The sequence below is a fragment of the Juglans microcarpa x Juglans regia genome, chromosome 4S, assembly GCF_004785595.1.
Source record: "Juglans microcarpa x Juglans regia isolate MS1-56 chromosome 4S, Jm3101_v1.0, whole genome shotgun sequence".
Taxonomy (NCBI): domain Eukaryota; kingdom Viridiplantae; phylum Streptophyta; class Magnoliopsida; order Fagales; family Juglandaceae; genus Juglans; species Juglans microcarpa x Juglans regia.
In genome coordinates this window covers 9533635-9560351 of record NC_054601.1, presented here as the reverse complement: position 1 = coordinate 9560351, position 26717 = coordinate 9533635, and the positions used below count along the sequence as shown (strand labels likewise).

At 35.6% G+C, this 26717-nt stretch overlaps 2 protein-coding genes across 4 annotated transcripts; both read right to left on the bottom strand.

Moving 5' to 3' along the window:
- Nucleotides 1-7216: 7216 nt before the first annotated feature.
- LOC121263369 lies at nucleotides 7217-9210 on the bottom strand. 2 transcript variants are annotated; one of them, XM_041166219.1, is made up of 5 exons: nucleotides 8803-9210; nucleotides 8540-8658; nucleotides 7898-8086; nucleotides 7755-7806; nucleotides 7217-7674 (listed from the first exon to the last, which is right to left on the bottom strand). In XM_041166219.1, exons 1-5 carry the CDS (start codon nucleotides 9070-9072, stop codon nucleotides 7561-7563), a joined length of 744 nt encoding a protein of 247 aa, XP_041022153.1. In that variant the 5' UTR covers nucleotides 9073-9210; the 3' UTR covers nucleotides 7217-7560. The 2 variants fall into 2 exon arrangements, with proteins under 2 accessions (XP_041022153.1, XP_041022154.1); XM_041166220.1 differs by having other exon boundaries at nucleotides 7755-7802; nucleotides 7897-8086; nucleotides 8803-9206.
- A 755-nt stretch (nucleotides 9211-9965) lies between these two features.
- Nucleotides 9966-24961, bottom strand: LOC121263368 (SWR1-complex protein 4). 2 transcript variants are annotated; one of them, XM_041166217.1, is made up of 16 exons: nucleotides 24597-24960; nucleotides 24401-24487; nucleotides 16254-16319; nucleotides 16113-16172; nucleotides 15947-16003; nucleotides 15239-15368; nucleotides 15004-15071; nucleotides 14744-14836; nucleotides 14598-14645; nucleotides 13263-13445; nucleotides 12817-12927; nucleotides 12630-12725; nucleotides 10783-10854; nucleotides 10651-10708; nucleotides 10491-10525; nucleotides 9966-10402 (listed from the first exon to the last, which is right to left on the bottom strand). In XM_041166217.1, exons 1-16 carry the CDS (start codon nucleotides 24702-24704, stop codon nucleotides 10328-10330), a joined length of 1347 nt encoding a protein of 448 aa, XP_041022151.1. In that variant the 5' UTR covers nucleotides 24705-24960; the 3' UTR covers nucleotides 9966-10327. The 2 variants fall into 2 exon arrangements, with proteins under 2 accessions (XP_041022151.1, XP_041022152.1); XM_041166218.1 differs by lacking the exon at nucleotides 15947-16003 and having other exon boundaries at nucleotides 24597-24961.
- Between the last annotated feature and the right edge of the window lie 1756 nt (nucleotides 24962-26717).

Below are 26717 nucleotides of genomic sequence, written 5' to 3'. Positions count from 1 at the left end.
AACCAATTATCAATCATAAATAGAACTAATAATCAATGAACTAAACAAGATAGTGATCAAATAATTTATGATGAATACCCTCCTTTTGAAATAATTAAATATAGCCAAAGAGGTACCCAAATATTAGCTTCACCATTAAAAAAGCACAACTCTGTCATAGATACAAAAAATCATAATAATATTATTTCACAAAACAATTATACTAATTTATATTTACAAACTATGAGTAAATAATTAGAAAGAATTGAAAATAAAATTTCCCATATTAATTCTAAAATTATGGAAGTAGAGGAAATACAATTGTTTATACCTCATGAAATTCCATCCCATTTAAGAACTATTTTTTAAAAAATAAAAATGATTTATTAGAACAAATCTCTAATAAATTAGAAAAATTAAATATTTAATATTGCTTCTAATTGTCATAAACAATCATATATTAATATATTAATCAAAACAGATACTCCTAATGAGTTATCTAGAAAAAAAATTAATAATATTGAAAATCAATTTAAAAATATAAACCTCCAAATTAATAAGATTAGATGAGATAATGCTAATAAATATTCTGCAAGAGACTCTAAATATCATGTTTCAATTACTCGAAATTCGTATCCTAGGCCAACCTTGCCAGATTTGCAATTTAAGGAAAAATAACATATAATACGATTTGCTTTCTCACCATATGTGAATAGAACATTAATGGATTATCTGAACATGAAATATTAAATCATTTTCAAAAAATGATTATGCTTACTAATGTTTACAAAAATAATGGAAAAATGGATCTCCTCCTTATCCTTTATCATGTCTTTTTGCAACTCCAAAATCATATACAGTGTTGGGAACATTACATTCATCAATTAGGCCATTCCACCACCAATTTTCCCCATTATCTTCATCAAAATTACCCACCTATTCAAAAGTTGTCTCTTTTTCCTCCTCAGCTCCTTCTCAAAACTAGTCTCCCACTCCTTTTACAACCTTCTACATCTTCCATCATTATTAAAGCTAATTGGCATCCAGTTTTCCTGATCGAATCTGAAATCCAACATTTAATGAACCCCATCGACTATTGGATCTTTTTCTTTTTCCAAATTGGCATTATATCCCAAAGGATATTAAGAAGACCCAACATTTTTATGATTTTATTCTAGTGGACACATATTCAATTATCATCTATGAAATTTCTTGCAATTTACAGCCCTAGCCTTCTCCTCATGCACCCCTCATTATTGTCTTTCATAAAGTCACTATTAAATAAGTTATTACCTTAAAACAATGGGGTAAAAGTCCTTATGTATTATAAGATTTTCTCAACCTTATGACCCTTCATATTTCAATTATTGTAATTATCAACAGGCATGAATAAAACCATTTTATAAACAAAACAAAATTTGCGTCATTTTTTATTCATTCATTTTGATAAAATACAAGAAATTATAGCACTCCCACAATAGTTTATACTATGGTGAGAATATTATGGACCTGAATTTTCTATTTTTCCTGTTCCATTCCAAAAAAGCTTTAAGGTTTTCTCATCTCAAGAAGATTATCCTCTCACATTAAAATATTGCCCTTCTTTTCTTTTATTCTTTCTCAAAATAAAGTTAAATTGGATTATGAAGTGGAAATATGTTATAAGCTCACATCCTTCTTCCAACATTATTAAGTTCTTAGCTCGTCAAGTTTCCATCAAATGGTGGAAAAAATACAATTACGATCATATTAGAAAAATATTTTCCCAAATTACCAAAGCCCCTGAAGTATTGGTTTATCGAAGCAGAATCCAAGCATAATTAGCTTCAATAACTAGTAAGAAAGAGCTAAATAAATTAGCTAAGGTCATGTCATAGGTTTCAGATAGTGACGATGAGGAAGACCCATCATTGAGTCAATCTCACTCTAGATTATCCCTAGCTCAATATGTCTCTCCTTCTCATACCTCCTATTTTCAACCTATCCAATTAATTCAAGATTCTCAAGCTCAATTTGATTTAGATCTCTCAGATTATGAGCCATGAATTATGTCATAGAAACAATGTAAAGATTATTTGAACTCTGTAGAAGATTATTTCAGCCGATGCTCTAGGACAAACCAAACAATGTAAAGATTATCTAAATCCTGTAGAAGATCATTTCAACTAATGCTCTAGAACAAGCCAAAGCGCCAAGACAAATTACTTTCAACAAAAGAAAGAATTAAAGTAATGCTACTTACCATCCCAACTTTCATCATCCTTCCAACATCCTATAATGTGGTATTAGATGATTGTAAATTATTTATTACATTTAACTTATTAACCTATGATCTAATGCCACATCATGAGATAATGGGCGGATGATAGGAGTTGGGATGATGAATAGGTTTTTTCAAAGAATTATTACTGACAGCCGGACAAAAGGCTCCAGCATTATCCTTGCCGACGGATGAAGACAAAAAACTTTTGAGCCTCTATTATCACATTACTGTATAAAGTTACTATTTAGATGTATATAAAAGTAGAGTTTGCAATCTAAGGAAGGCATTTGAAAAAAAAAATAAAAGGATCATCCCATACTCTTCCCTTCTTCATCATTCTGAAAAAACATCATTTCCTTGTAATTCTGTACATTCATGTCTTTCACTCATAACTTTGTGAATTAATCTTCTTTGTAAGTATGATTTCAATAAAATCAAGTATATTTATTAATTGCTTTAGATGTTCTATATTACCGCCTATTATATTTATATTCAATTCCTGGTCTCCAATTATGGTATCAAGATAATCTTTATTAATCTTAAAATCTTCTTTATCAGGAGTGCATATTTGTGCATCTTTTCCAACTATTTGTGAATATATTAGATAAGAGGATTCTTTATTTTGTTCATGAGTATGTGAAGTAGAGGGTATATTAGTATTAATAGTATAAACAAGTGTGTCTATAATATTTCTAGGAATAACTCCTTTAATTTGGGTATCCAAATCTTGAGATTTATTCTGTGAAACTGAAGTGAAAATAGACCTATGCATATGATAACTAGAGGGTGTAGGTGTAGAATAATGAGCAAAATGATCTTCTAAAAGGTTGGAAGATATTTGAACTGATTTGTCTACTTTTTTATCTATACATTATAGATCATTAATAGCATTATTTTATACTTTAGATAATAGGGCTATATTATCTAATTTTCATTCATTAGGAACAGTAATCTCATTCCAATTAGTTTGCTTAGAAATTTGTATACTAGAGTTTGGTGCATTTGATTGTAATAATAATGTGTAGCCCTTTTTAAACAGAGTAAGACTGAAGCATTTAATCCATTTCTTGTATGGGGTTTAACCACCACTTATACTAATCCAATATGCATAAATGAGTATTTTGGCTCAGAATGTTGTTTAATAGCCTCTTTGGTCATTAACTATATCGATTTATAATCATTATTTAAATTCATAGTTTTTTCTACAGTTTTAATTGAATAATTTTTAAGGAATGATAATTTAGAAGAAAAAGTAGATTGTTTATATATTTGATCTTTTGGAACATGAGAGATTTTCAAATCTTGTAAATTTTTTTCTATATTTATTATATTATAATCTTCTTGATTAATATAATTTGGTTCTACCGGTATTCTTACAGAAGATGTAGTTGAATATGTTGTAGATTAGAAATTCATTGATTCATAAAATTAAACAAATATATTCTATCTTCTAGAGATTGGAGAAATTAAGATCCTTGAGAGAATACCACTTAGACCACTCTTAAAGCTTCCTAGCATTCATGAGCTAACCATTGAATTTTCCTTGGCTTACCGATGCAAGACTCTTAAAATGATCCACTATCCTTTTGATGGTATATTTTTGCTAAAATCTTGTTTCTATAGATTTCTTACTTCTTCTCTTTTTTTTTTTTTAAAGCTAGAATACTCAAATGATTATGACTTCTCTGATGTTCTTCATTTAATTCTTTAAAGTCGGGCTACTCTGCCACCCAGAGTATCCCGCTCAATCTGACCGCTAAACCAAATTCAACATTTATTTTTTTTCAATTTTTTTATTCACATTTTTTGTCATTTTAAAACATTTTAAAAAAAATATAAAAAAATATCAGTACACTAATAGTCAATTCCTTAACTATTAAGTAAAAAAAAATTTAAAAAAATTAAAATACATAAGGTGTCAAAATGAGTGGACAAAGTTACATTTTTCAATTCTTTAAGCCAATCTTCTAGTTCATTAATAGGAGATTTTCTGCTTAAATAAATATGATACCTCCCATTCATAGTAGCCAGATCTACTAGCATTAATTCATTCAAATTTTTGTATTCTCTAATTTTATCAATAGCTCTCATTATATTTATTCTTATATTATAAGTCATATCTTTTAATTCAACAATATCAAGATAACCTATTCTATTTAGGAAATAATATTCCATAATTTAATTTGATATGCAATATTATAAACTTTTATTTTATTATTTTATCATAAAATAATTATAAAGTATAACGTCAAATTATATTAATTTATATTCTATTAAATTTCTAATTATTTTATTTTATTACTTGAGAAGTGGAGAGAAGAATCTTACCAACAAATTGAAGTAAGATATGTACTACAAATATTTTATGGTAAAAACAAAGACCGGTTTGTTCAATTTATGGTTTAATCTCCGTTTTCACAACTATATCATTCTTGTATCATTGGTATATCACAAACCTATAATTTTCTATCAAACCCAGCTGAGACTTCTACAGCATTGGGGTAACATGCAGGAGAGCATGTTGGAGTTGTTCTAGCTCCACAATTACAATGAAGATACAGTTTTATGCTGACACTATTTTGTAAAGAGGAAAAAAATACATTAAGATAGTGCCAAAGTTTCATTCATTGTAGACAAAATACATTAATTCTGTTAGGGCTGGGCTGGACTATTGACTCTCGGGTAGGTTGGGCAGTCGAGTGACTTGTCCTGCCTGTTGACTCTCGGTGATGTGTGAGTGAGAACGGACAGTCTAATGACCTGTACCGCCTGTTGACTCTTCACGAGAGAGGTCGGGCAGTCGAGTGTCCCGCCTATTGACTCTCGGTGAGGTATGAGTGAGGTCGAGCAATTTGATGACTTGTTCCGCCTATTAACACATCATGAGAGAGGTCAAGTAGTCAAGTGACTTGTCACTCTTGTTGACTCTCGGCGAGGTGTGAGTGATATCAGGCAGTCTAATTAATTGTCCCGTCTATTGACTCTTCATGAGGGAGGTCGGATAGTCGAGTGACTTATCTTGCCTGTTGACTTTTGGTAATCAAGTGTCTTCATAAAAGCCAAACCAGTTAGCGCAGATAATCTAAATCATAAGTGTGAAATTTGCAAACATGAATCGTTTCTCTTGAGAATGGCGAGAGTTTGAGGTGTGCTATCAAGGCTTGCAGGCAGCCATGTTTTGGAAATTATGAAGATCAGGGTGCCCAATACTGAGTAGTCTATTATGATGAAGACAAATTAAGATGTTCGAGCGGTGGAAGTGTGAGGCTTAGTAGCCGGCATCCAGCGTCCTCCTGGTGATTTAAGCAAAGTTTGCTCTCGGGATGTGCTGACACTGGGATTCCAGTGGAACCTCGAGAAGTTCTTGTAGGAAAAGTCTCCAAACACCAAATTTATTAGTAAAAATGAAATTTAAATGGCAAGTTTGAGAGAGATAATACCAAAGCAATGAAGCTGTTGTTTTCAATTTTGGTTTGACTGAGTTTGTCCATTGCTGGTTACTAGTTTTCTTTTTCTTTTTTTAATTGAGATTGTTTACCGTTGGCGAAGTTGTCATCTTTAAGCATCTTCGAATCGATGTGGATTTAACTATTTCTGGACAATTTTCTGCTCATTTTCTCTCAGGGTGTGTATTGCGAGCGAATAGAACACTATGTTCGTCGTGATGGAGGACTTGGAATGTTACATGGGACATGCAATGTGTACTGGGTCAGGTAACTCACTTCATGGTTGAGCAACTCTTAGTCTGTGCTCGTAGGTACATCCATAATAGTGAATAAAAAATAAATACAGAGAATATAAATAGAGATGAAGACATACAGATTTAAGTGGTTTGACACTGAGCCTACATCCACGGGTCGTTTGGAGGGCAAATCCAGTATAATATGAATATTTTATATTCTCTCATTTCTCGCTATACAATGGAGGTTAGAGACCTATTTTCTGGAGAAGGTCTTCTCTCAGGAGCTCTCATCGTGAGGTTGAAGAAGCTGAATGACCATTTATCATCCGTTCTAATTCCTTTTTATCCTGGCTTTTGGAGTGGTGAGAAATGACAGTTTTATCCCACTTACGTGTCTGACTTGCTTTCCCCATTTTCTCATTTTTCTCTCTTTCCCCCTGATACCTGCCTTCTCCTCTTGTTTGGTCCCCATGCGTACAAGGAAAAGTAAATGTCAGATGGGAAGATGATAAGAAAGGGAAAGGAATGTACGCATGGGGACCATACAAGAAGGGAAGGCAGGTGTTAGATGGAAAGAGAGAAAAAGGAGAAAGGAGGGAAAACAAGTTAGACACACAAGTGGGTTAAAGCTGTCATTCCTCACCACTCCCAAGGCAAGGATAAAAAAGGATCACAATGAATGAGAAAGAGGGTCCTTCAGCTTCTTCGGCCTCATAACTAGAGCTCCTGCGAGAGGACCTTCTCCAGAAAATGAGTCTCCGACCTCCCTTGTATAGTGAAAAATGAGAGACTGTAAAATACTCATTATAGTGGATTTGTTCTCCAAACGACTCGTGTATGTAGGCTCAGTGCCGAATCACATAAATTTGTGTCTTCATCTCTATTTATATTCCCTGTATTTATTTTCTATTCACTACTTATGGATATACGTACAAGCATCGTACAATCGCTCCGGACTGTCACCGATGGCTCCAATCCACACTGATCGAGGCCCGAATCGTCACCGTGGGCTGAGAATGATTCTTTGTCTTATTTCCGGCTTCTTGTGCGATTTTTGGCATTAACAATATATACAAATAAGAGAAAGATAGCCAATTTTGTTGATGACTATCACTTTTGACGGATGAATACCTCTTACAATGGCTGAACAAACATGTACTAAATCCTTATAAAGCAACAGCTATCTAGAAGATCAAACACAAATATAACTAGAAAACAGTATCCATGTTCATAAGCATAGCTAATCAGTTATATGTTCTGCATTTTGTTAGACATGGTGAATCTGCAACCGCTGAAGCCAACTTGTCCAAGAATTGTATTATATATGAGCAAACCAATACATGCAAGGGAATGAATGTTTGTGTCTTATATTGGAATATGTATCTTACACTATATTTACAGTCCAACACTTAAAAAAGATTGTTCAGCATTTATTGATAACTCTACGAGTGTTCAGGGAAAGGTGAGTGAGCAATGGAACCAAGTTCAGAGGAGGAAGAGGAGTGGAAATTTAAAGCAATGGAAGTGGGGGAAGCCAGCCTGGATATCTAAACGAACTTCTACATTAAACTCTATTCAGTTTGACTTTGTTGCCTTTTCTTAAACTTTGGCACAATGCCTGTCCAAACATAGTTGTCTAGGCAGACTTATTGTCTGTATCAGCAGCAATCCTAGATTTCAGCAACCGTGATAAATTGATCAGAAATGGTGTGTAAACAAAATAGCAAGTTACTGTCCAGCTGACTAGACCCTGCACATAACAGAAACCTCAAATCTCTCAGAAGAAAGAAGATTTTATGGAAATCTCGGTGGTTCTATTAATGTCAATACCTGGCCAAAGATTTCTATGTTTGCTTGTGGATAATACCAAAGGTGAAAGAACCTGAATATGAACACCAGACAGATCCATCAACAAAGATAGATTTTCCGGTTAATGATTGATGACAAATCTATGAGAAAGAAGAGAGACTTACTTCATTAAGGGAATCTCAGCCAGAGGGCAGCAAATGCCAAGAATGCATGCTAGAGTGAACCCAAGCCATGTCCTGTCCAGGGAAAACCAGATCAACTCTGCTGCTGCAAATAATATGTACGCCTCGATGTTGTCTGCTACTCCAGCTTTATAGAGTTCAGCACTCAATTCGATAAATAGTACCAGTGCTCTGAATTAAACAAGGACATCGGTAGCTAATATCAGGCAATACATGCTTGTTCACAAAGTGGAAAATAGGCATGCAGTTATCCATGATCATGAGTATTCGTTTTTGTCTTAACCATTTAAATATCCACAAACTTTGCAATGCACTTTTATGAGTCTTATCGGGGTTTCTCGCTCCTCCTATATAGAAAGTTATCCGTGATCATGAATATTCAATATTGTCTGTGTTTTTTTTTTTTTTTAAATCTATCTATAAGCTTAGTTATTAACAAACTAAAACATTTCACTTATGTGAAAACTTAGCATATCAATCACCATAAAAAATATTTGCTATTCAAACTGTTCTGAGTATCACAATAAATGATGTGTTCATACATTGATTTGTAAGTAACAGGACTTCTTTTATAGTAGATAGAGTTGGGAAATGATTAGAACTTCGAGATGAAAGAGTACTCACAACAGTGAAACAGCTGACTTAGCCAGGCTTCCCTCTGAGATCTTTGACGAGACCCTTTCATCCAAGAAGAGTTGAAGCAACCCAACAGTGCAGTAAAACAATCCAAGCAAGGATGGAACCTAACAACATCAAGAAATTATGGGACAAAGAAACTATCAATAGCCTGGCTTAGAATTGGGCTTCTCAACCAAATCAAAAGAAAAGAAACCCTTGCAACAGCAAGAAGATTTAAAATGGAGCTCAGAAGCTCAGTTTAATTTTACCCAGATGTTTGTGTGGAGAGGACCAATATTGATAGAGCCACTTTCATATACTACAAGATTCACCCTAGAATGAAGTCCATCAATAAGGGGACCCAGAAAGAAACCTGAACCAAAAAGTGAGAGTGAAATGGTAGGCCAACTGGTTTCAAGGTTTCTTCTTTCCTGCTTTCTCAGGCTGCAATGCGGTTTGAGCACAAAATTCCTGGGCTTTGCATGGTGAGGGGAATTGTGAAGAAAGCAAGAGGAGCCCAAAGCAGCACAGGCTTGCATTCTCACTGTGGGACATTGGCACTCACACACCACCTGGGAGGCTATAATTTCAGTTCTGTTAGCAAGTTGAAGGCAGCATTAAGATCAGTTCTCTGGTACAGTGGAGAAAATACATCATTTCAAGGCCACAGAGTGCATCAGATATTTTGAAAACTGTGCTTCTTTCGAATTGGTGAGGTGGAAGAAAATGACAAAATGGTCTTGCGTCACGTTGTCCATCCAAGACCAAGAGCACTAACTACTACCGTGGTCCTCCGATCACCACAAGAATCTGACCATTATCAAACAAACATTGTGTTTTGGTATTAAAAGGAATACATTTTTGTATCCTGCTTAACACTTTATAATACACCTCCCAACTTATTAACCTTGGCCATTGATATTCTAAACTACAATATATTGACAATTTATAACCTGTTTAAGATTTCACTGTTACGATTATACTATATGTTTCCGTTTTTCATCAACTTCAGTGCTCAAGTTCTTGAATAAGGGTTCAGAATTTTCTTTGATATTTAAGATACCAATTGTCAGTCTTGATAGTTCAAGATAAAAATTTAAAAAAACAAAAACCAGCTGCAGTTTTCTTATAACCGTGTGGGTTTGATACATTTCATGGTTAACATGAATAAATCGATCACAGGCTGGTTTGGTCCTAGTTATTGTTAATGGGCTGGCTCAACCTTGATGAATGTACCATATAACAAAGGAGGGATCATCCGGGGTACTTTACTTTGGTCATATTATTTCAGTATTGTATTCTAAGGTGAAAATAATACATACATGTTTCAGTGAGGGGCGGGGCTGAGTGAGAGAGAACGGCTCCACCCCTCAAACATTCTGACAGACAAAAGGGTAAGAGAAATTCCATTTCCAAGAGGAAAACAAGAAACTAAAAAGCTGAAATATCTCTGTGGATCAATTTAAATTGGTCAGAAACGGCAACATTGTTACATCATCACATGGGATAAACACTAGTTTTTATGTACAAAACAATTGTCATTCTTAAAAGATCTCTGAATTCTCCTCGTCGCTAAGCTCATTACGACTTAAATTAAACCAAATCATGATGATGCACAAGCTAAACTTCCCTGTAAGGAACATGAGTTGGTGCTTCCAACAAAAGAACTCCTATGCTCCCCATTGGAAGGATTCTGCAACCAAAACTACCTTCTGCCATAATTCTGCATTCTACACTAAACCGTTCACATGTATTCTGCATTCCACTTCATGGAAAGTTCATTTGCTTTGTTGCTTATAGATCTGCTGCCTTTGATTTCCTAGGCCTTTTGTGAGCTGGCAATGGAGCTTCTGATAGCCTTCCAGGCGCCTTGAAGGTACAATTACAAAGAAAGAATTCAGCAAGAGTTGGGGGCAAAAATAAATGTTAGACGAAAATTAAGTAGACAACTGTGTACCTTGCGTTTCTGGTCCCTTTTGCCCATCCTTTCCCCTGAAGTCCCAATTGAAAACAGAATGAATCATCACCACAACACTCACCGCAATATGTAAGGCAAAAAACCATGCCATCAAGCATTTATACATAATTCAAAACTAGATGGAAATGTCCAATATTACCTGCAAAGCTCATGTCTGGAACAAATGTCCGATCCTGATCCCCACCATGGCTTAAATGCTGTTAAGAGTTCCGGAATCACAAACTCAATATGGAAACAAACCAAAACAAGGAACAAAAAAATAGATTACTACCTTAGGTGTGCCCGGTGTATCGGCATAAGAACCATCACGATAAGATGAACCTTCTGCCTCCTTATATTGCAACTGAATATCAAACATTCATGATTGTGTCCAAGGAATTGTATAATTGACGAAAAGTTAACACTTTTGTACTGTCGTACATATATTACCATAAAAAATTGCAACGTCTATACTAGGCTGATAGAGTAAATTACAAAATATAACTCATGCCCTACCAGAGTAGTTTTAAATTCTGACCATAAGTCAACTATTAGTATTAGAATATGTGCTCTCCTAGTTTTATTTCGAGTGGGGTGGGAAATTAGTTTCAAAGATTAATTGGTCGTATGGGATTAACCCCAGATAAATGGAATGATAGAGCAGCAGCTGGAAAAGTAGATCTATCCGTGAATGTTTTTGAAACTGGAGATTGAACCATCGATACCATAAGAATATGACTAGGGGTGTAAATCGGTCTGGTCCGGTCTGGGGGGATGGACCCATCATTTTCCAGGACTGGACCGGACCGATCACCCCTAGTGGACCGGTCCTTTAGGTCCGGCCATTTATTTTGTTTCATCTTTTTGTTTTTTTTTTTTTGCAAAGAAATTAATAAAAAAATTATTTAAATGACTAAAATTAAAATTAAGTGAATTATTAATGTAGATTATGTAACTAACTCATTAAAAAAAATATTTAACTATAATTATATTTATGATGTTGATAGTTACTACTTACTAGCTTAGACTTTACTCTTTAGTATGCATAATTATTAATAATGTCATACATTTTATATATGATTAATGAATATCAAATAATTTCATTGTACATAGATTATTCATGCTTGCTTGCAACTTAGGTATTTACAAAAAACTACTTAATTACTTTAATGAAGTGTAAATAATAAAGTATGTATGAATGTATTATGTATCTACATACATTATCATATGATTTATGATACATTATTAATTGATAGCATATATTATTTAACATTTTATATGGTCAATGATAATAGATTACATGAAAATTACATAATTAACTTATACAATTACTATATAAAATAATATAATATATATAAAAATATTTTTAAAATATATATACTAATTAGGTCGGTTTCAGTCCGGTCCGGTCCAAAAATCATAAACCCCGGGGTCGGGACTGGACCGAAACCCATTCAGTCCACCATCTGAGGGACCGAAACTGATCACTCACAGTTTCGGTCCGGACCAGTCAGTCTGGTCGGCTTTTCCGGTCCAGACCAAAACTTCTTCACCCCTAAATATGACCAACAAAATCATGAAAAAATAACCAGAGTTATTACCAACTTCCCCCCTGAAGAAACCAGTTGGTTGGTAGGCATTGCCAACCAAAATAAGATGACTCAGTTTCCAATAGTAGTTTTTAAGTCGGATCCTTACATCAGCAATCAATTTCTGAATGATGAATCGATATGTCCAAGCTATGAAATATCTGGTAGCAGCTAGCAATTGTAGAACTTTAACAACCCAACCACTAAAAGTAAATGGAGATGATCATGAACTTGCTTTAGACATCAGCCCAATCAAATATTTATATATATAAAATATATATATATATATATATATATATACACACACACACACACACACACACACATATCAGCAAGGTGCCCCAATTGCTATTAGTCTTCACGACAAGAAAAATAAGAGGGCACCTGAACTTGATAGAGGATTAGAAAATGTGGAGGACACTTGTGCGGGGTCATTAAGAAATTCAAATCAGAGAAATAACTAGATTTAGAAATTGAGGAGGACACTTGTCCAGGGCATTAAGAAAATGTTTAAGTAAAAAAAAGTGAAAGAATTGAACCAGTGCAGTACCTGCTTCTGAAGATTCAGTAGTGTCAATATTTCTCTTCTTAATTCAAGATGCTCTGCACAAACAGCTTTGGTTGGAACTCTTGGTTTTAGATTGACCTGGCAAAGATATTAACAATCCACCGATATATGATATGACAAGGAAATGAGTATACATACAGCACCAATAATTTAGGGAGCAGAAACAAACCCCAAGTTCTTGTAAAGTTTGCTCGACCCGCTTTATAGTCCTAAGTCCAGCAGATGAGCTTGCAGCTTGCACCATTTGATCAAGTGCATATGTTCTCAGATAGACCCGAAGCTGAAAATTTTCTATGTCAGTTGACAAAATTTTCAAGCGCTGATATATTTGGCAACAGACTCAAGATGGAAAAACTTCTGTAAACAGCATTTTAAGGTGAGGTGACATCCAGCTCAAAATTTACTTCTATAAAAATTAAAAAAGAAAGAGAAGCAAGGTACAAACAGTTATTTACATAATATCATAAAAAATAAAAGTTGAATTGCAAGCTCACCGGCCCATAAAAACTAAAAGCCAACCTACATTGACATTATTGTGTGCATACAAGCCAACACACACCGAGAGACACAGGGAGAATGTGAGTGCATAACTGATGAATGGACTACTAATTATACCATGCGAAGAGAAGCTAGAATAGAGGCATTGTCCACTGTTATAGTTGAAGGTGCAACTGCTGCAGAGGGATGTTGTTGAACATTGGACGAAGGTGATACAGTATCAGCTGGAATAGCAGCAGCCCTCTCAGCACTTTCTGGACCAGCATTTGATGGGACAGGCAGTTCAGATTCTTCAGCTCCCTGAACAATGGAAAACCAAATAAATAAACTGACCTGTAGAACACATTCAAGCGCACAAGCACGCACAAGGACACATACCAATACAAACAGACAGACCTTCATTTACAGTATTACATATAAATTAAGCTCTTGCAGCATGATAGCTATAACCCTCTAACAAAAGACACGTTAACAACCATTCACAACATTTACTAACTACAACAACAAAGATGATTAAGCAATTGGATGCTACATTCCATTCATGGTCACCAGCAGAAGTGTTAAGTGATGGTTCCATCAAGGAGGGAACATGTAGAATCTGATTAAAAGGTAACGCAAGGAAGCTTATGAAATATAGTTATACATGGATAAAAGTTTACCTCTATGTTATAAACACTTAGTAACTATTCACTAGAAAATTCTCTCCCATATTTCAATCTCAGCAGTAATCAATTAACTAGTTTCAATTCATGTAATATAGTTCCTGATAGAAGAAAATACACTTTTTTTTTAATGACGGGGGAGCCACCCCACGGCAAAGCCCTTAGGACCCACCCATGGAACCTAAACCCCCGGGGAGACTAGCATAGCAACCCACCGCCATGGCCTCCCACTTGAATCGCAGTTTGATCCCAAGGGGAATCGAACCTGTGACATGGGGCACATGCACACAAGTTCGCCCTTACCACTTGGGCTACCCACAGGTGATTAGAAGAAAATAAACATAAGCGGCACAATTGAAACATTTTGGTAGGCAGGCTCTAAAGTCTAGAAGAAAAGCATATAGACTGAGAGTAGTTAAGGTACAGTTGTGAAGCCAGCTTCTTTAGCATCTGAGAAGTGTAAAGCTTATATAGACTGTAAGGAGGCATTTAAGGTACAACTAAGAAGCCAGCTTCTTTAGCATCTTAGTAGCATAAAGCTGCCTATTTCTCACCCAATATGGTGGAACTTCAAGCAACTGGCTTTCAATGTAACACACAGACCACTTCTGAGAAACAAAGTGCAACCATCAGGGTTAATGGCAAGTTAAAAAATATGAGAATTAAACTTGAGAGTTAGCTACTTATAAATGTAATAATCCAGGTAAGTGTATCTCCTCTTTCATCCATAACTGTGGAAGTCACCAGTTATAAAGAGAGACATTCTAGAATATCTATCTTAACACCTTACCCTTGCAACCATCCGTGACTCAGTTATTCTTTTTGCTTCAGCAAGAACCTACAGAAAGGGACATTGGATAACCAACAAACAAGTTATTCAATAACACGATCTCAGAAATGTATAAGAGATTTTAGAAAGTATATAACAGTTAAAACCTCAGCATCTTTTCGCTCTTGCTGTTTTGTTTGAGAGAGGACCATAGATAATGCTCGCTTTCGTTCTGTCTCTTGTGAAACATTGTAAGGCTCCTATATCAAAGAGGAACCAGATACTAAAATAGAACAATGCTGTGATATAGCAGACCTCAAATTTAAGCAACAACATACAGTCAACTAAAGTAAATGATAATATTAGAATAACTTAGAAACCCTAGATAGATTTTCATGTATATATTGCATTAATAAAGCTATCACACCTTAACAAGAGGGTGGCCAGAGATGTCTCCAGGAGATGGAGCTCTAGCAATCAGCATAGCTCGAGCCACTGTGCGCAGCAAATGCCATAATTATCAAGAAAAACAGTCAAGATATTCTGAAAGAATATATATGATAATTTCTCCCAGAAGTTGTATGCAAAACGACACAAGCATAAATCTGAACTATAAAGTCAACAACGGCATCAAAGTGAAACAAACAGAGTGCAATCAATACCACTGTAATAACGATCCTTCAATTCCTCCACAGTCCGAGATGATGGGAACCTGTCAGCTATCACAATAAAGCGGAGATCAAAACTTTGGCACAGTTCAAACAACTGATCTGTCTCCTCCTTGGTCCACATCTACCAATGAAAATATGAGAGTGAAGAATTTAGGTACTAGATCCAGAACATTTTGCCACAAAATAGAAACACATTGACTAGAAATACAAACGCCAATACAGTATCATATCCTCCGATACCTAGACACAAATAAATAAGCACAATAGAAGTCACACGGGGTGAGAATTTGAGCTAAAATATTGAAAAATGACGTATTGCTGGAATCACTAAATCCAAATCTACGATGCAAATCACAAAATATGTATATATATACATTTTTTTTATAAGTGACAAAATATGTATATTCTAATCTTTCATAGATTATATCTGACAGGTCCAGAATTTTAACGCTGCAATTAAAACTGCTGTGAGTATGAATGACATGTAACACTTTTATAAGATCTAAAAGCAACAGCATGGCACCGACAACGAAAACTAGAATATTATTTTTTCCATTGATATCCACTTTTTCGGCATAATTGTTTTTATAGGTATCTTTTGTACATTGGTGGCATAACTTTTTTTTTTCTTTTTTATAGGTATCTTTTTTGGTGTAGAGTAAAAACATTAAACAAATGTAATCTTAAATGGATACATACAGGATCAGTCAAGTACTTCTCATACTCCTCATCTGTGTATTTGACAATGTCAACAGACTGCACCACGTCACATAAGTCAACAAATTCAATCATACGAAAGAGAGGTCTTAATGGCACATGTTTAGAAGTGAACCAAAAAAAAAAATGAAAGGATTGGAGAGTATACCTTGTTGTACTTGGCAAAGGAATAGTCACCAGTTGGTGGAACACCATTTACAATTCTGACCTGCAATGCAAAAGAACTTTAATACTAACTGTGCAGTAATGTTCAGTGAAGAAAAAATTATGCTGACATATGAAAACCTACCCAGTGATAAAGATGCAAATTATCTTTCCGAGCAGAATTTGTAAAAGGAAGCCACTGCCAAGTGATCTGGAGGAAGAATCTCAAATTTGTTAGAAACTATATTCTAAAATATTAACTGAACATTATATATGTATGTGTGTATATACATAGGAGGAAGAAGAAGAAGAAACAGAAACAACATAGAAACGCACATATTATAACATCAAATATAATATTATCATTTAACCTATAGGCAAATGAGTGGGAAAGATGCAAAGCCATCACAATCAAGAAATATTCTTGTACATCTATCTTATCTATCTTCACTTAAATAATAGCATAGAACCGGTAGTCAACTTTTGAAATTCCTCATATTTCCCAATTCAAAAGACTATACAGCATCAACCTTCAAGTTATGCTTGCAAATTGAATGACATGGGTAGGAAAAAGCTTAGTCAATCCCAAGTTACAGCTAACAACTTGTAACACTCCAATAAATCCACATTGGGTGGGACAAGAATGATAGAGGGGAATGTATGATAAAGGTGCATTGAGTGCCAAGTCTCATATTGATTCCTTATCGAGTGAAACTGGGTTTATCATAATTCCAAAGAGCTCGAATTGTAACCTTGACAACCCTTTTTGAAGTATTACCCAAATGTGGCTTAGGTTTTCCTTGGGTCATTAAAATGGCATGAGAGCTGATGTGATAACACCATATGGAGTTGGGGCACTTAATGTAAGATGGAACTTGGCAAGGGCATCTAAAAAGTTTGAGTGGGAGAGATTGTAGCACCCTGCTAAATCCTTCAATGGGTAGGAAAAGAATGATAGAAGAGAATGGGTATGAAAAGGTATGCTGAGTACCAAGTCCCATTGGTTCCTTAGGGCACTCGCATCTAGCTCTCAAAGGTTAGATTTAACTAACATTTGACAAACCTATGAGGTGGGAAGGATTTTATGGGATGAGATTTCTAATAAGATTGGAATTGAATGGGTGATGCTTAGAAGGGTGGTGGATCTTCTGGCTTGTTGGAGAGGTTTTCAAGGTAACCCCAAAATTGCAGCCGTATAGAAAATGATTCCTCTAGGTTCGTGGTGTATTTGGCTTGAAAGAAATGGTAGGAGCTTTGAAGACTAGGAACACTCATTGGATGAGCTTAGATGGTTCTCTTTCCCTCTCTCATGACACTTCATCCTATTTCCGGCACCTCTCGCCGGAAGTAATCTCTTCTTTCGTTTTGCTATTCAAATAATATTATTCATTCCCTTTTTCTTTTCATCTAGTTTGTTTTTGTCCTTCTTCCTATTATCTTTGTTGTTCTTCAACTAGCGTGTGGTTAAGATGTGGAGTTTAGGGGTGGATGCAAAGTTGTTTGTATTTTCCGTTGAGGACAAGGGGTTTTCAGAATTACCGAGAAGGGCAAGCGATTGACAAAGGCCATATCTTTTAGAAATGGAGTTGAGGCTTGGTTGGTCAACATGGTGGAGGCCTGCATTTTGATGGGAGACCATAAGGAATTTCTCAAAACCATTCAAGAAGGAAATCGTATATTCTTAGCTCAGCATCAGGAGAATTCTTTTGGTCATTTCTTGTCACTCGAGGTGTATGGAAGAGGTGGTAGACATAGTTTTATGGTTCTACCCGAAGGAAATTAAGGTAGAGGGTGGGTTTGCATTGCACGTACGTTAAGGGATTTCTGCCAGCAACCATCCCCTATTTTGGTAGATGGAAACATAGGAGTAGTATCTTCTATAGGAGGGTCAACCGATAGGAGAGGAGTGCAAACCCATGGCCGAAGGACATCGTCGGGCTCTTCCTTCGGTTAGGCGCCGCTGTACAAGGCGGCATTGGTTAGGCTGGTGACTATTTCGGCTTCTTAGGTGATTGTCGTCATCCAGTGATTCAGGGAGAAGCGGAGAGTCGTCTCGTACTGCATCCGGTCCTTCAGCCACTCAGGTTGAACATCCTTTGGCTACGGCTGGCTGTGTTTCACTTCCCAATGGTGTTGCAAATAAGAATCATGATGAGAAAAGCTTCTTATTGGCTATGAAAATGGAATTGCTAGAGGTGAAGGAGAAGATCAACCGTTCACTATCTAAAGTGGATTTGGGCTGACTTTTTCATTGGCCTCAACCCTTCTTGACCCATGTTTCTCGATTTCTTCTAAATCGATTTCACAGGGCCACCGCTTAGGGCTAGTTGTTAAGGGGCCAGATGGTGGTGGTAAAGAAAAAGACTTTGTGGGGGTTAGGCCAAGGATAGTATCATGGTTTGTGTGGAGGGCTAAACACGACAGGGGCTCTTCTTCCAATCAGGGGCCTTAGCTCGTTGATGGATGGCCCACCGCTTCTGGGTCTAGCCAAGACCTTGTCAATGGGTTGTTCCGATCACTTGCCCATCTTCATCCTGCTGATTCTAACACCGACAAACGAGATCTTCAATAATATTGCGGGATGCTTCTGTTTCAACTAATTTTGAAATCTGACTCGGCCTCCCACTCCGTGACATCACTGCTCTGTGAGGGTGGTTCTAATGTGTAGCGAGAGACTCTCTCTCCTTGTTCTGGGCTTCCGAATGTATCGCGGGTGGAAGAGACCGCAATTGTGCCTCTGGTGTCTCGCAATTCTACGGGCGTCTAAGTTGATCTTCCCTCTTTAGGTCTTGTTCCTTTGTCTATGGTTGTTCCGCTAGAGGATATTTCAATATCGGGATGTAGGGAGCTTCTCCACTCTATTCCTCTAAATGTTGTGTCTATTAATAATGTTGATTCTAGAGAACCTCAGCTAATCCATGGGGAAGAGGTTGTGTCGAGAGTGGTTTGGGGTTCTATGGGGAGAAGCGAATGCCTTTATGCACCTTGACTAAGACTGAGGAGGTTGGTTGTAATCTTCAACTGGTGTCTAGGGAGGATGAGGTGGATCCAATTCCGTTATGCACCTTGTCTCCTTTGCCTGCTACAGGTGGTTTATCTTCGGATTGGGTGATTTAGAAAGTGAAGGAAATCTACGTTTGAGTGGGGATTTCTTGTGGGGGCTTTGAGGAGCAATTTAAGGCACTACTCATTGCTATTGAGGCGGGTCACACTTTATCTCCTAAATCCGCTTCTAGAAAAAAATAGATAGCTTAAGCAACTCACTTGTTTGATTAATTATGATGGCCAGCAGGGAAGTACTAGTAGAGGTAGATCTAAGGGAAAGCTTGTTTTTTCCCATGAAGCCTAAAATACTTTCTTGGAATATTCAGGGTCTTAATGATCCCAAAAAGCATCTTCAGATTAAGAATCTTTTAATGATCCCGGGATAAGAGGGTATTCTTATTATAAAAAAAAAAAGAATGTGGTTGATGGTTTTAGTTGGGCTTTTGTTGGGTACGTGCCAAATGTGGACAATAAAAGGAAGGATTTATGGGATGAGCTTGTTGGTGTGGGCATTTGGTGGAAACTACCTTGGTGTATTGGTGGTGATTTCAACATCACTCGGTTCATTAGTGAAAGATCGGAAGAAGCCCGGCAAAGTCGTGCAATGAATGGATTTTCTGAATTTATCTTCGATATGGATTTGGTGGATTATCACTTGTTGGTGGTACACATATTTGGTCCAATTATCGCGCCTAGTCCCGTTTGGACAGATTTTTGGTGTCTCCCTCTTGGGAGGCTCATGACTCTACTTTGCTATAGAAGAAATTAGCTAGGGTATGTTCGGACCATTTCCATATTGTCCTGGATTGTGCGGGCATTAATGAGGGAAAAAGATATTTCAAGTTTGAAAATATGTGGCTGAAAGTTGAAGGTTTGGGGGATAACGTGAGGTTGTGGTGGTCCTCGTATCTTTTAGAGGGCTCACCAAGTTTTATTTTGGCTGAGAAACTCAAAGCATTGAAGAGGGATTTGAAGATATGGAATGCAAATGTCTTTGGACATATTAACTATCAAAAACAGTCCCTTTTCAAAGATTTACAGGTTTTGGAGGATAGGGAGGTGAGCGCTCCACTTTTTGAGGAATCTTGCAGGAAACTTTATCTCACGACGAAGCTTGAAAAGGTGCTTCTAATGGAACAAATATCATGGAGACAGAAATCGCAAGCCCTTTGGTTGAAAGAAGGGGATAGATGTACTAAAATTTTCCATCAGGTGGCTAATTCTCACTGAAGGAATAATGCGATTGAGATGCTCCAAGTTGATGGACAGGTTTGCTTGGATCATGATACTATTAAGGGTCATATTGTCAACTTTTATGAAGATCTCCTTACAAAAAAAATTTCTTGGAGGCCCAAACTTGATGGTTTGCCCTTCGACATTATTGATCAGTCAAGTTCTATTTGGTTGGAGAGACCTTTTGAGGTGGATGAAGTTTTTTCAAGTGATTCATAGGATAGTTAAGAATAAAGCTCCGGGTCCGAATGGGTATTCTATGGCTTTCTACCATGATTGTTGGGATGTTGTTGGTGAGGATATTATAAAGGTCTTCCAAGAATTTCATTCTTTTGGAAAATTCAAAAAAAAAAAGTTTTAATGTGACTTTTATTGCCCTTATAGAAAGTGGGGGCAATGGAGATGAAGGATTTACGACCCATTAGTCTTGTTAACGGGGTGTACAAGATACTCTCTAAGGTTCTTGCCAACCAAATGGGTGCCATTATGAGTAGCATCATATCAAAACCTCATTATGCTTTTGTGAAGGGAAGACAAATCTTGAATTCGGTTCTAATTTCGATTGAATGTTTGGATAGTAGAATCAAGGCAGAACACCTGGGATATTTTGTAAATTAAATATGGAGAAGGCATATTATCATGTGAACTAGGAATTTTCTAGTGTTTATTTTCGTTTTGGTGATGGTGCACCGAAGGGGGTTTTTTAACAACTGTAGGGGATTAAGACAAGGGGATCCTCTTTTTCCCTTTTTTGTTTGTCATTGTGACGGATGCACTCAGTCATATGTTGAGTGTAGCTATTGATGGAGGTTTTCTTTCTAGTTTTTCATGGGAGGTGTTAATATTTCTCATCTTCTCTTTGTTGATGATACTTAACCATTATGTGAGCCAGACCGTGGTCATATTCAATATTTGAGAGCTCTTTTGCTTTGTTTTGAAGTTGTTTCGGGCTTGAAGGTGAATCTTTTCAAGTCTGAAATGGTTCCCGTGGGCACAACGTTTAATGTTCAGGGCTTGGCAAACATCTAGGGCTATAAGGTCTCATCACTACCCTTGAAATATCTTAACCTTCTATTGGGGGCTGCTTTCAAGACGAACTCTATTTTGGAAGGTGTGTAAGAAAAGATTGATAGAAGGTTGGCCAGATGGGAAAAAAAAAAAAATTATTTGTCAAATAGTGGTAGATTAACTCTTATCAAGAGTACTTTTATCTAACCTCCCAACATACTTTCTATCTTTATTTCTGCTACCTACAAGTGGGGCATCTCGTATTGAGAAAATTTTTCGTAATTTCCTTTGGGGAGGTATTGGGGAGGAAGCCAAGTTTCATCTTGTTGGTTAGGATAAAATAAGTTCTCCAAAGTAACTTGTAGTGGTTCGGGGGTGTGCAACTTGAGGATCTTCAATAAAGCACTTTTAGGTAAATGGTTGTGGAGATATCATCGAGAAGGGTAAGGTTTGTGGGGAGTTGTTATAGATTCAAAATACGGGAGCGAGAGAGAGGGGAAGGGGAGGGGGGTTTCTAATAAAGTTAGGGTGGTATATGGTGAGGGATTATGGAAATATATTTGTTACGGATGGGAGAGGTTCTCTAACATTTTCAGATTTTCAGTTGGAAGTGATCATGGTGTTTATTTTTGGCATGATGGTTGGTGTGGTGCAAGGGCACTTAAGTATGTTTTTCCTTCTCTTTACCAGATTTCTAGTGATAAAGAGGTTGTGGTGGCTGACTTGTTGGTGTGTTCTAATGGTTCTTTCCATTGGAATGTCAGTTTTTTTAGAGCGACTCATGATTGGGAACTTGGAATGTTTTTTCGACTCTTTGTATGATATGTCGCAGGATGATTTGGATTCCTATTGGGAGTAAAAGGTTCTCGGTGCACTCCTATTACAAGGTTCTCTTGTGATTCTCTAATGATCATTGTTTTCCTTGGAAGGCTATTTGGAAGTGTAAGGTCCCTCCTAAGATTGCATCTCTTGGAAATTGCTCACCACTGAAAATTTGAGGAAACATAGTCTCATCATTATGGATTGGTATATTTTGTGTAAGAAAAATGGAGAATCCGTGGATCATCTTTTGTTACATTGTGAGATGGCTCGGTCCTTGTGGAATGAGATCTTTAACTGGACTGGTGTGGCTCGGTCCTTGGGCTATGCCTCTTCCTATTAATAAAGTTTAACTTTTACTTAAAAAAAATGATTTGTTTTGATTGCTGGTTACTGTAGTCTCATTTATAACAAAATGAATTATTCTATTCTCAAGCCAGAAACTTTAAAATTTATCTTTTAAATCAAATTATGACACATAAACAGCATTTATATGGTGTCGAGGCCTTAGAATTGCAATACTCATACCAATATATGACTGTTTGGAAAAACCCGACAAGAAACGGATTGAGCGTACATGCCATTTACTAGTACCATGAGCAAAATGAACCCTGGCTTCCATCATCTCTTCCAAATTGATATTCCAATATCTTCTTGACATTTCTCTCCCTGCACTTCCTCTTTTTTTTTTTTTTTTTTTTTAATACGACCATCTGGAAAAACCCAAAAATTTAAATATGACTGTTGGGAAAAGAAAAATGTTTTGAAATATGGTCATTCCGAAAAGACAAATTTTTAATTATGCTTTTTGATAAGTAAAAATTTGGGGACTTAGAAGTCTAGGAAACCGACGTAACATATAGATCAAGATGCTGGTCAGCTCCATAAGAACGTTAGACAATTTTTTTTTATTGGCACCGGATGTCCAGGAACAGCATCTCAACTAATCCCGGGGATGCATCGACCCACATCAAGGACTTTCTTGCAAGTGCACCTCGAGTAATTCAATGGGAAAATTCCCTAATCCGATGGCCCTTAGAGATTGTTTGCACCAAAGGAGATTTGAACCTTAAACTTGGGGGGAGCATACCCCCAAGCCCAAGGTCTTTACCACTTGAGCAAACCCATAGGAGTTATGAACGTTGGACAATTTTTAATAATGCTACTATTTGGAAGAGAATTTTTTTTTTTAAAAAAAACAACACTACCATTAGGCTTTTAAAATATAACCATTGGGTTCCTAACTATGTGTAATCACATGTATACTTCCTATATACTTGGGCTATGCCTATTTCAATATCAATAAAATTTCTTCTTACTTATAAAAAAAAAAAAAATATATATATATATATATATATATATAACCCTTGGGAAGAGAAAAAAAATTTTAGATACAATCATCATGGATAGATGAATATTTCAAAATTCGACTAAAATAGATGATTTGTGAAAATATGAAAGTTAAAAATAAAAATTATAACTAAACAGAAAAGTGATTTTTTATATCTAAAATTTTTAGCCAAAATTTTGAAGAGGCTGATGTGAATGCTCTTATTAGGTGGAACTAGACTTCATAATTATTCTAAGGTTCACATTATAACCTTGACTAGTTCTTTCCAAGTATAAACTCATGTCATTTGAGTTTTCCTTGAGTTGTTATACAACTGGAAATCGAATTTGCAATAACCCAAATTCTCGCATAGTAAATCTGTGGCTACTACAGTACCTGTCCCCAATTGATCAGGGAAACCACAGAAACTAATGCATATTACGTATTCTGACAAGAGGAAGAAACTTATAGTATAGTAGCTGCTCATGGTTATTTATTAATTGATTCAAGGTAGTTGTAGCTTGCTTCCAAGGCAAGCTTTATACCCAATACCGAGTCCAAACGACGTCCTGCCTAAACTGATTATCACTCGCCCTCCAACAGACAGAATTTTTTATGGGTTACTCTTGGTTGAATTTCAACAGAAACAAGAACAAACATAACATATCTAAGATCCAGTGTGAAAAAATTAACGAACACAACAATGAGGCTTTAAGCATAAAACCCAACTCCAAGTATGCGAAAAAAAAAATTGCAAAAAAAAGCTGATTCAAGATCATCTCCAGGACACTATATCTAGCACAATTATAAAAAACTAGACTATATAAGCAATATCAGAAATCAATAAACATAAAAACCTTCTCGTCCGATGGAGGTCGTTTTTTCAGTTGAGAAGCTTCTATCGCCGGAATGAGAGGCGCCAAACCACCCGTAAGTGCATACACCTGCAACCCCGAAACACTGTTAGCTAAATTCACCAAAACTAAGCAAAAAGAATCACAATCCACACACGCATACGCACATATATAAATCATACTATGTTTGCAGACATACCTCACGTGAAATTCCATCGGGTTTTCGCTGAGAGTCCTTCTGGGGTCTAGATTTTTTCTCTTGGGTTACTGAGTTCTTGGGTAAGCCCAGAATGTCCTTGGCATCCATTTACGGAGAAAATCCCCAAAAAAATTTAGGGCTTTTCAAATTCACAGCGCATTAGGATGCTTCAGGTTTAGCTCGGGTAATTTTTGTTCCAGAAGGCTTGGATTGGGAGATTAGGGTTTCGGTTCGAATCAAATGGATCGCATGTTTCGAGCGCGAAATTAGCTTGGGGGAGAAGGATGGATGAACTGTGTAGTGGCTTGCGTGGTTTACCTGCGGGTGACTAACAGGCAACAGCGAGTGGTACCTAGAGGTGTTGCCTCAGCTCGAGGATTCAATTGATAAAAAATTTAAAAACTTTTTTAATTTTTTTATTTTATTTTATTCTTTTTAAACTTATTAAATTTTTAGACTAATCATTCATATATCACATTAAATAAGAGAAAAAAATAAAAAAAATATATGATGTATGGTATGTGAAGATGATAAATAGATTTTTTAATATAAAAATGGACAACGCTAGGTGCTACAGTGCATTTTTTAAAAATATTTTTAAATTTATTTAAATACTTTAAAAAATACACATATGTACTGGTAATAATTTTTTTAATCATTAAAAAAATAAATTAAAACATACAAGACGTCAAATCAATATAACAAAATCAGCGAGCAACTTAACATTTTTCTATAAATATTAATAAATCTTATTGTATTTATTCTTATGGTTTAAATCTATTTTAAGCAGTAATATATAAGAAAAAAGTAATATAAAACTTCTTTGATGTGTCTATCTCTCCTACTTGAGCTTTATCAACTTGCATGTTATTACAATTTAGGCTCTATTTGGATACTAAGACTATCTCAAATGATTTGTAAAAATTAGTGAGAATAGTAATTAAATAGTAGTTAATAGTCTATAAATAATAGTAAAATAGTCTAAAAATATTTAAGAACAGTTATATGTCCAAACAGACCTTAGTAACTTCAGTCTTCTCTCTCCCATTCTATAGTGAAAAGGTAAAGGTTGAGTTTTAATTACAACTTACTTTGTTGGAGTACTAAGGGGTGAGGTTTAGATAGTGAATTAAGATAAGATGAAATGAAATAAAATGAAAATTAAATAAAATATTATTAAAGTATTATTCTTTTAATATTATTTTTATTTTGATATTTGAAAAAGTTGAATTGTTTATTGTATTTTATGTGAGAGTTTGTAAAAGTTATAATGATTAAATTAGATTAGATGAGATGAGATAACTTGAAAGACTTTTTCAATCCAAACAACCCCTGAGTTGAAATAGTCTCTCGTTACGGTGGCTAATCATGGAGGAGGGGATGAATGATTCTCAAGATTTAGAGAAAATTTGGGATGATCTTCGGTTAACAGAAGAGGAGCGAGCATTCGTCGATTACGAATATTTGCAGCTAAAATATTTGTGGCAAACTCAAAATGCCAAAAATAATCACTTTTAGAGGCAAATTTAGAGTCACAGCTAATGGTGTAACCGGTTCGGTTCGGTCCGGTTTAGACATATTTCGAAACCAAATCGGTATACACCGATTTTAAAATTTAAAGAACCGATACCACACCACCCATAAACCGGTACTTCCAATTTTAGTATAATATTAGTAGATTATATAGTTACTATAAATATACTATAGTGATATAATGATATATAGTGATGTAGTATTACTATAACTATTAATACTATAGTGATTTAAATAGTTTTTTTAATATATAGTGGATTGCTAATAGTATTAGTGTTAGGCCTCGTTTGTTTTCCTAGATGAGATAAGATGAGTTGAGATTAAAATTAAAAGTTGAATAAAATAATATTAGAATATATATTTTTAATATTATTTTTATTTTGGAATTTGAAAAAGTTGAATTGTTTATTTTATTTTGTGTGAAAATTTAGAAAAATTATAATGATTAGATGAGATGAGTTGAGAAGTGTTGTGAAAACAAACGAGACATTAATATTAGTGTGTGTATGTATATATAATAATATCATATAGTGATATAATATTTGATTATGTATGTTAGTGATAATATGCTTAGCCACATATATGTTA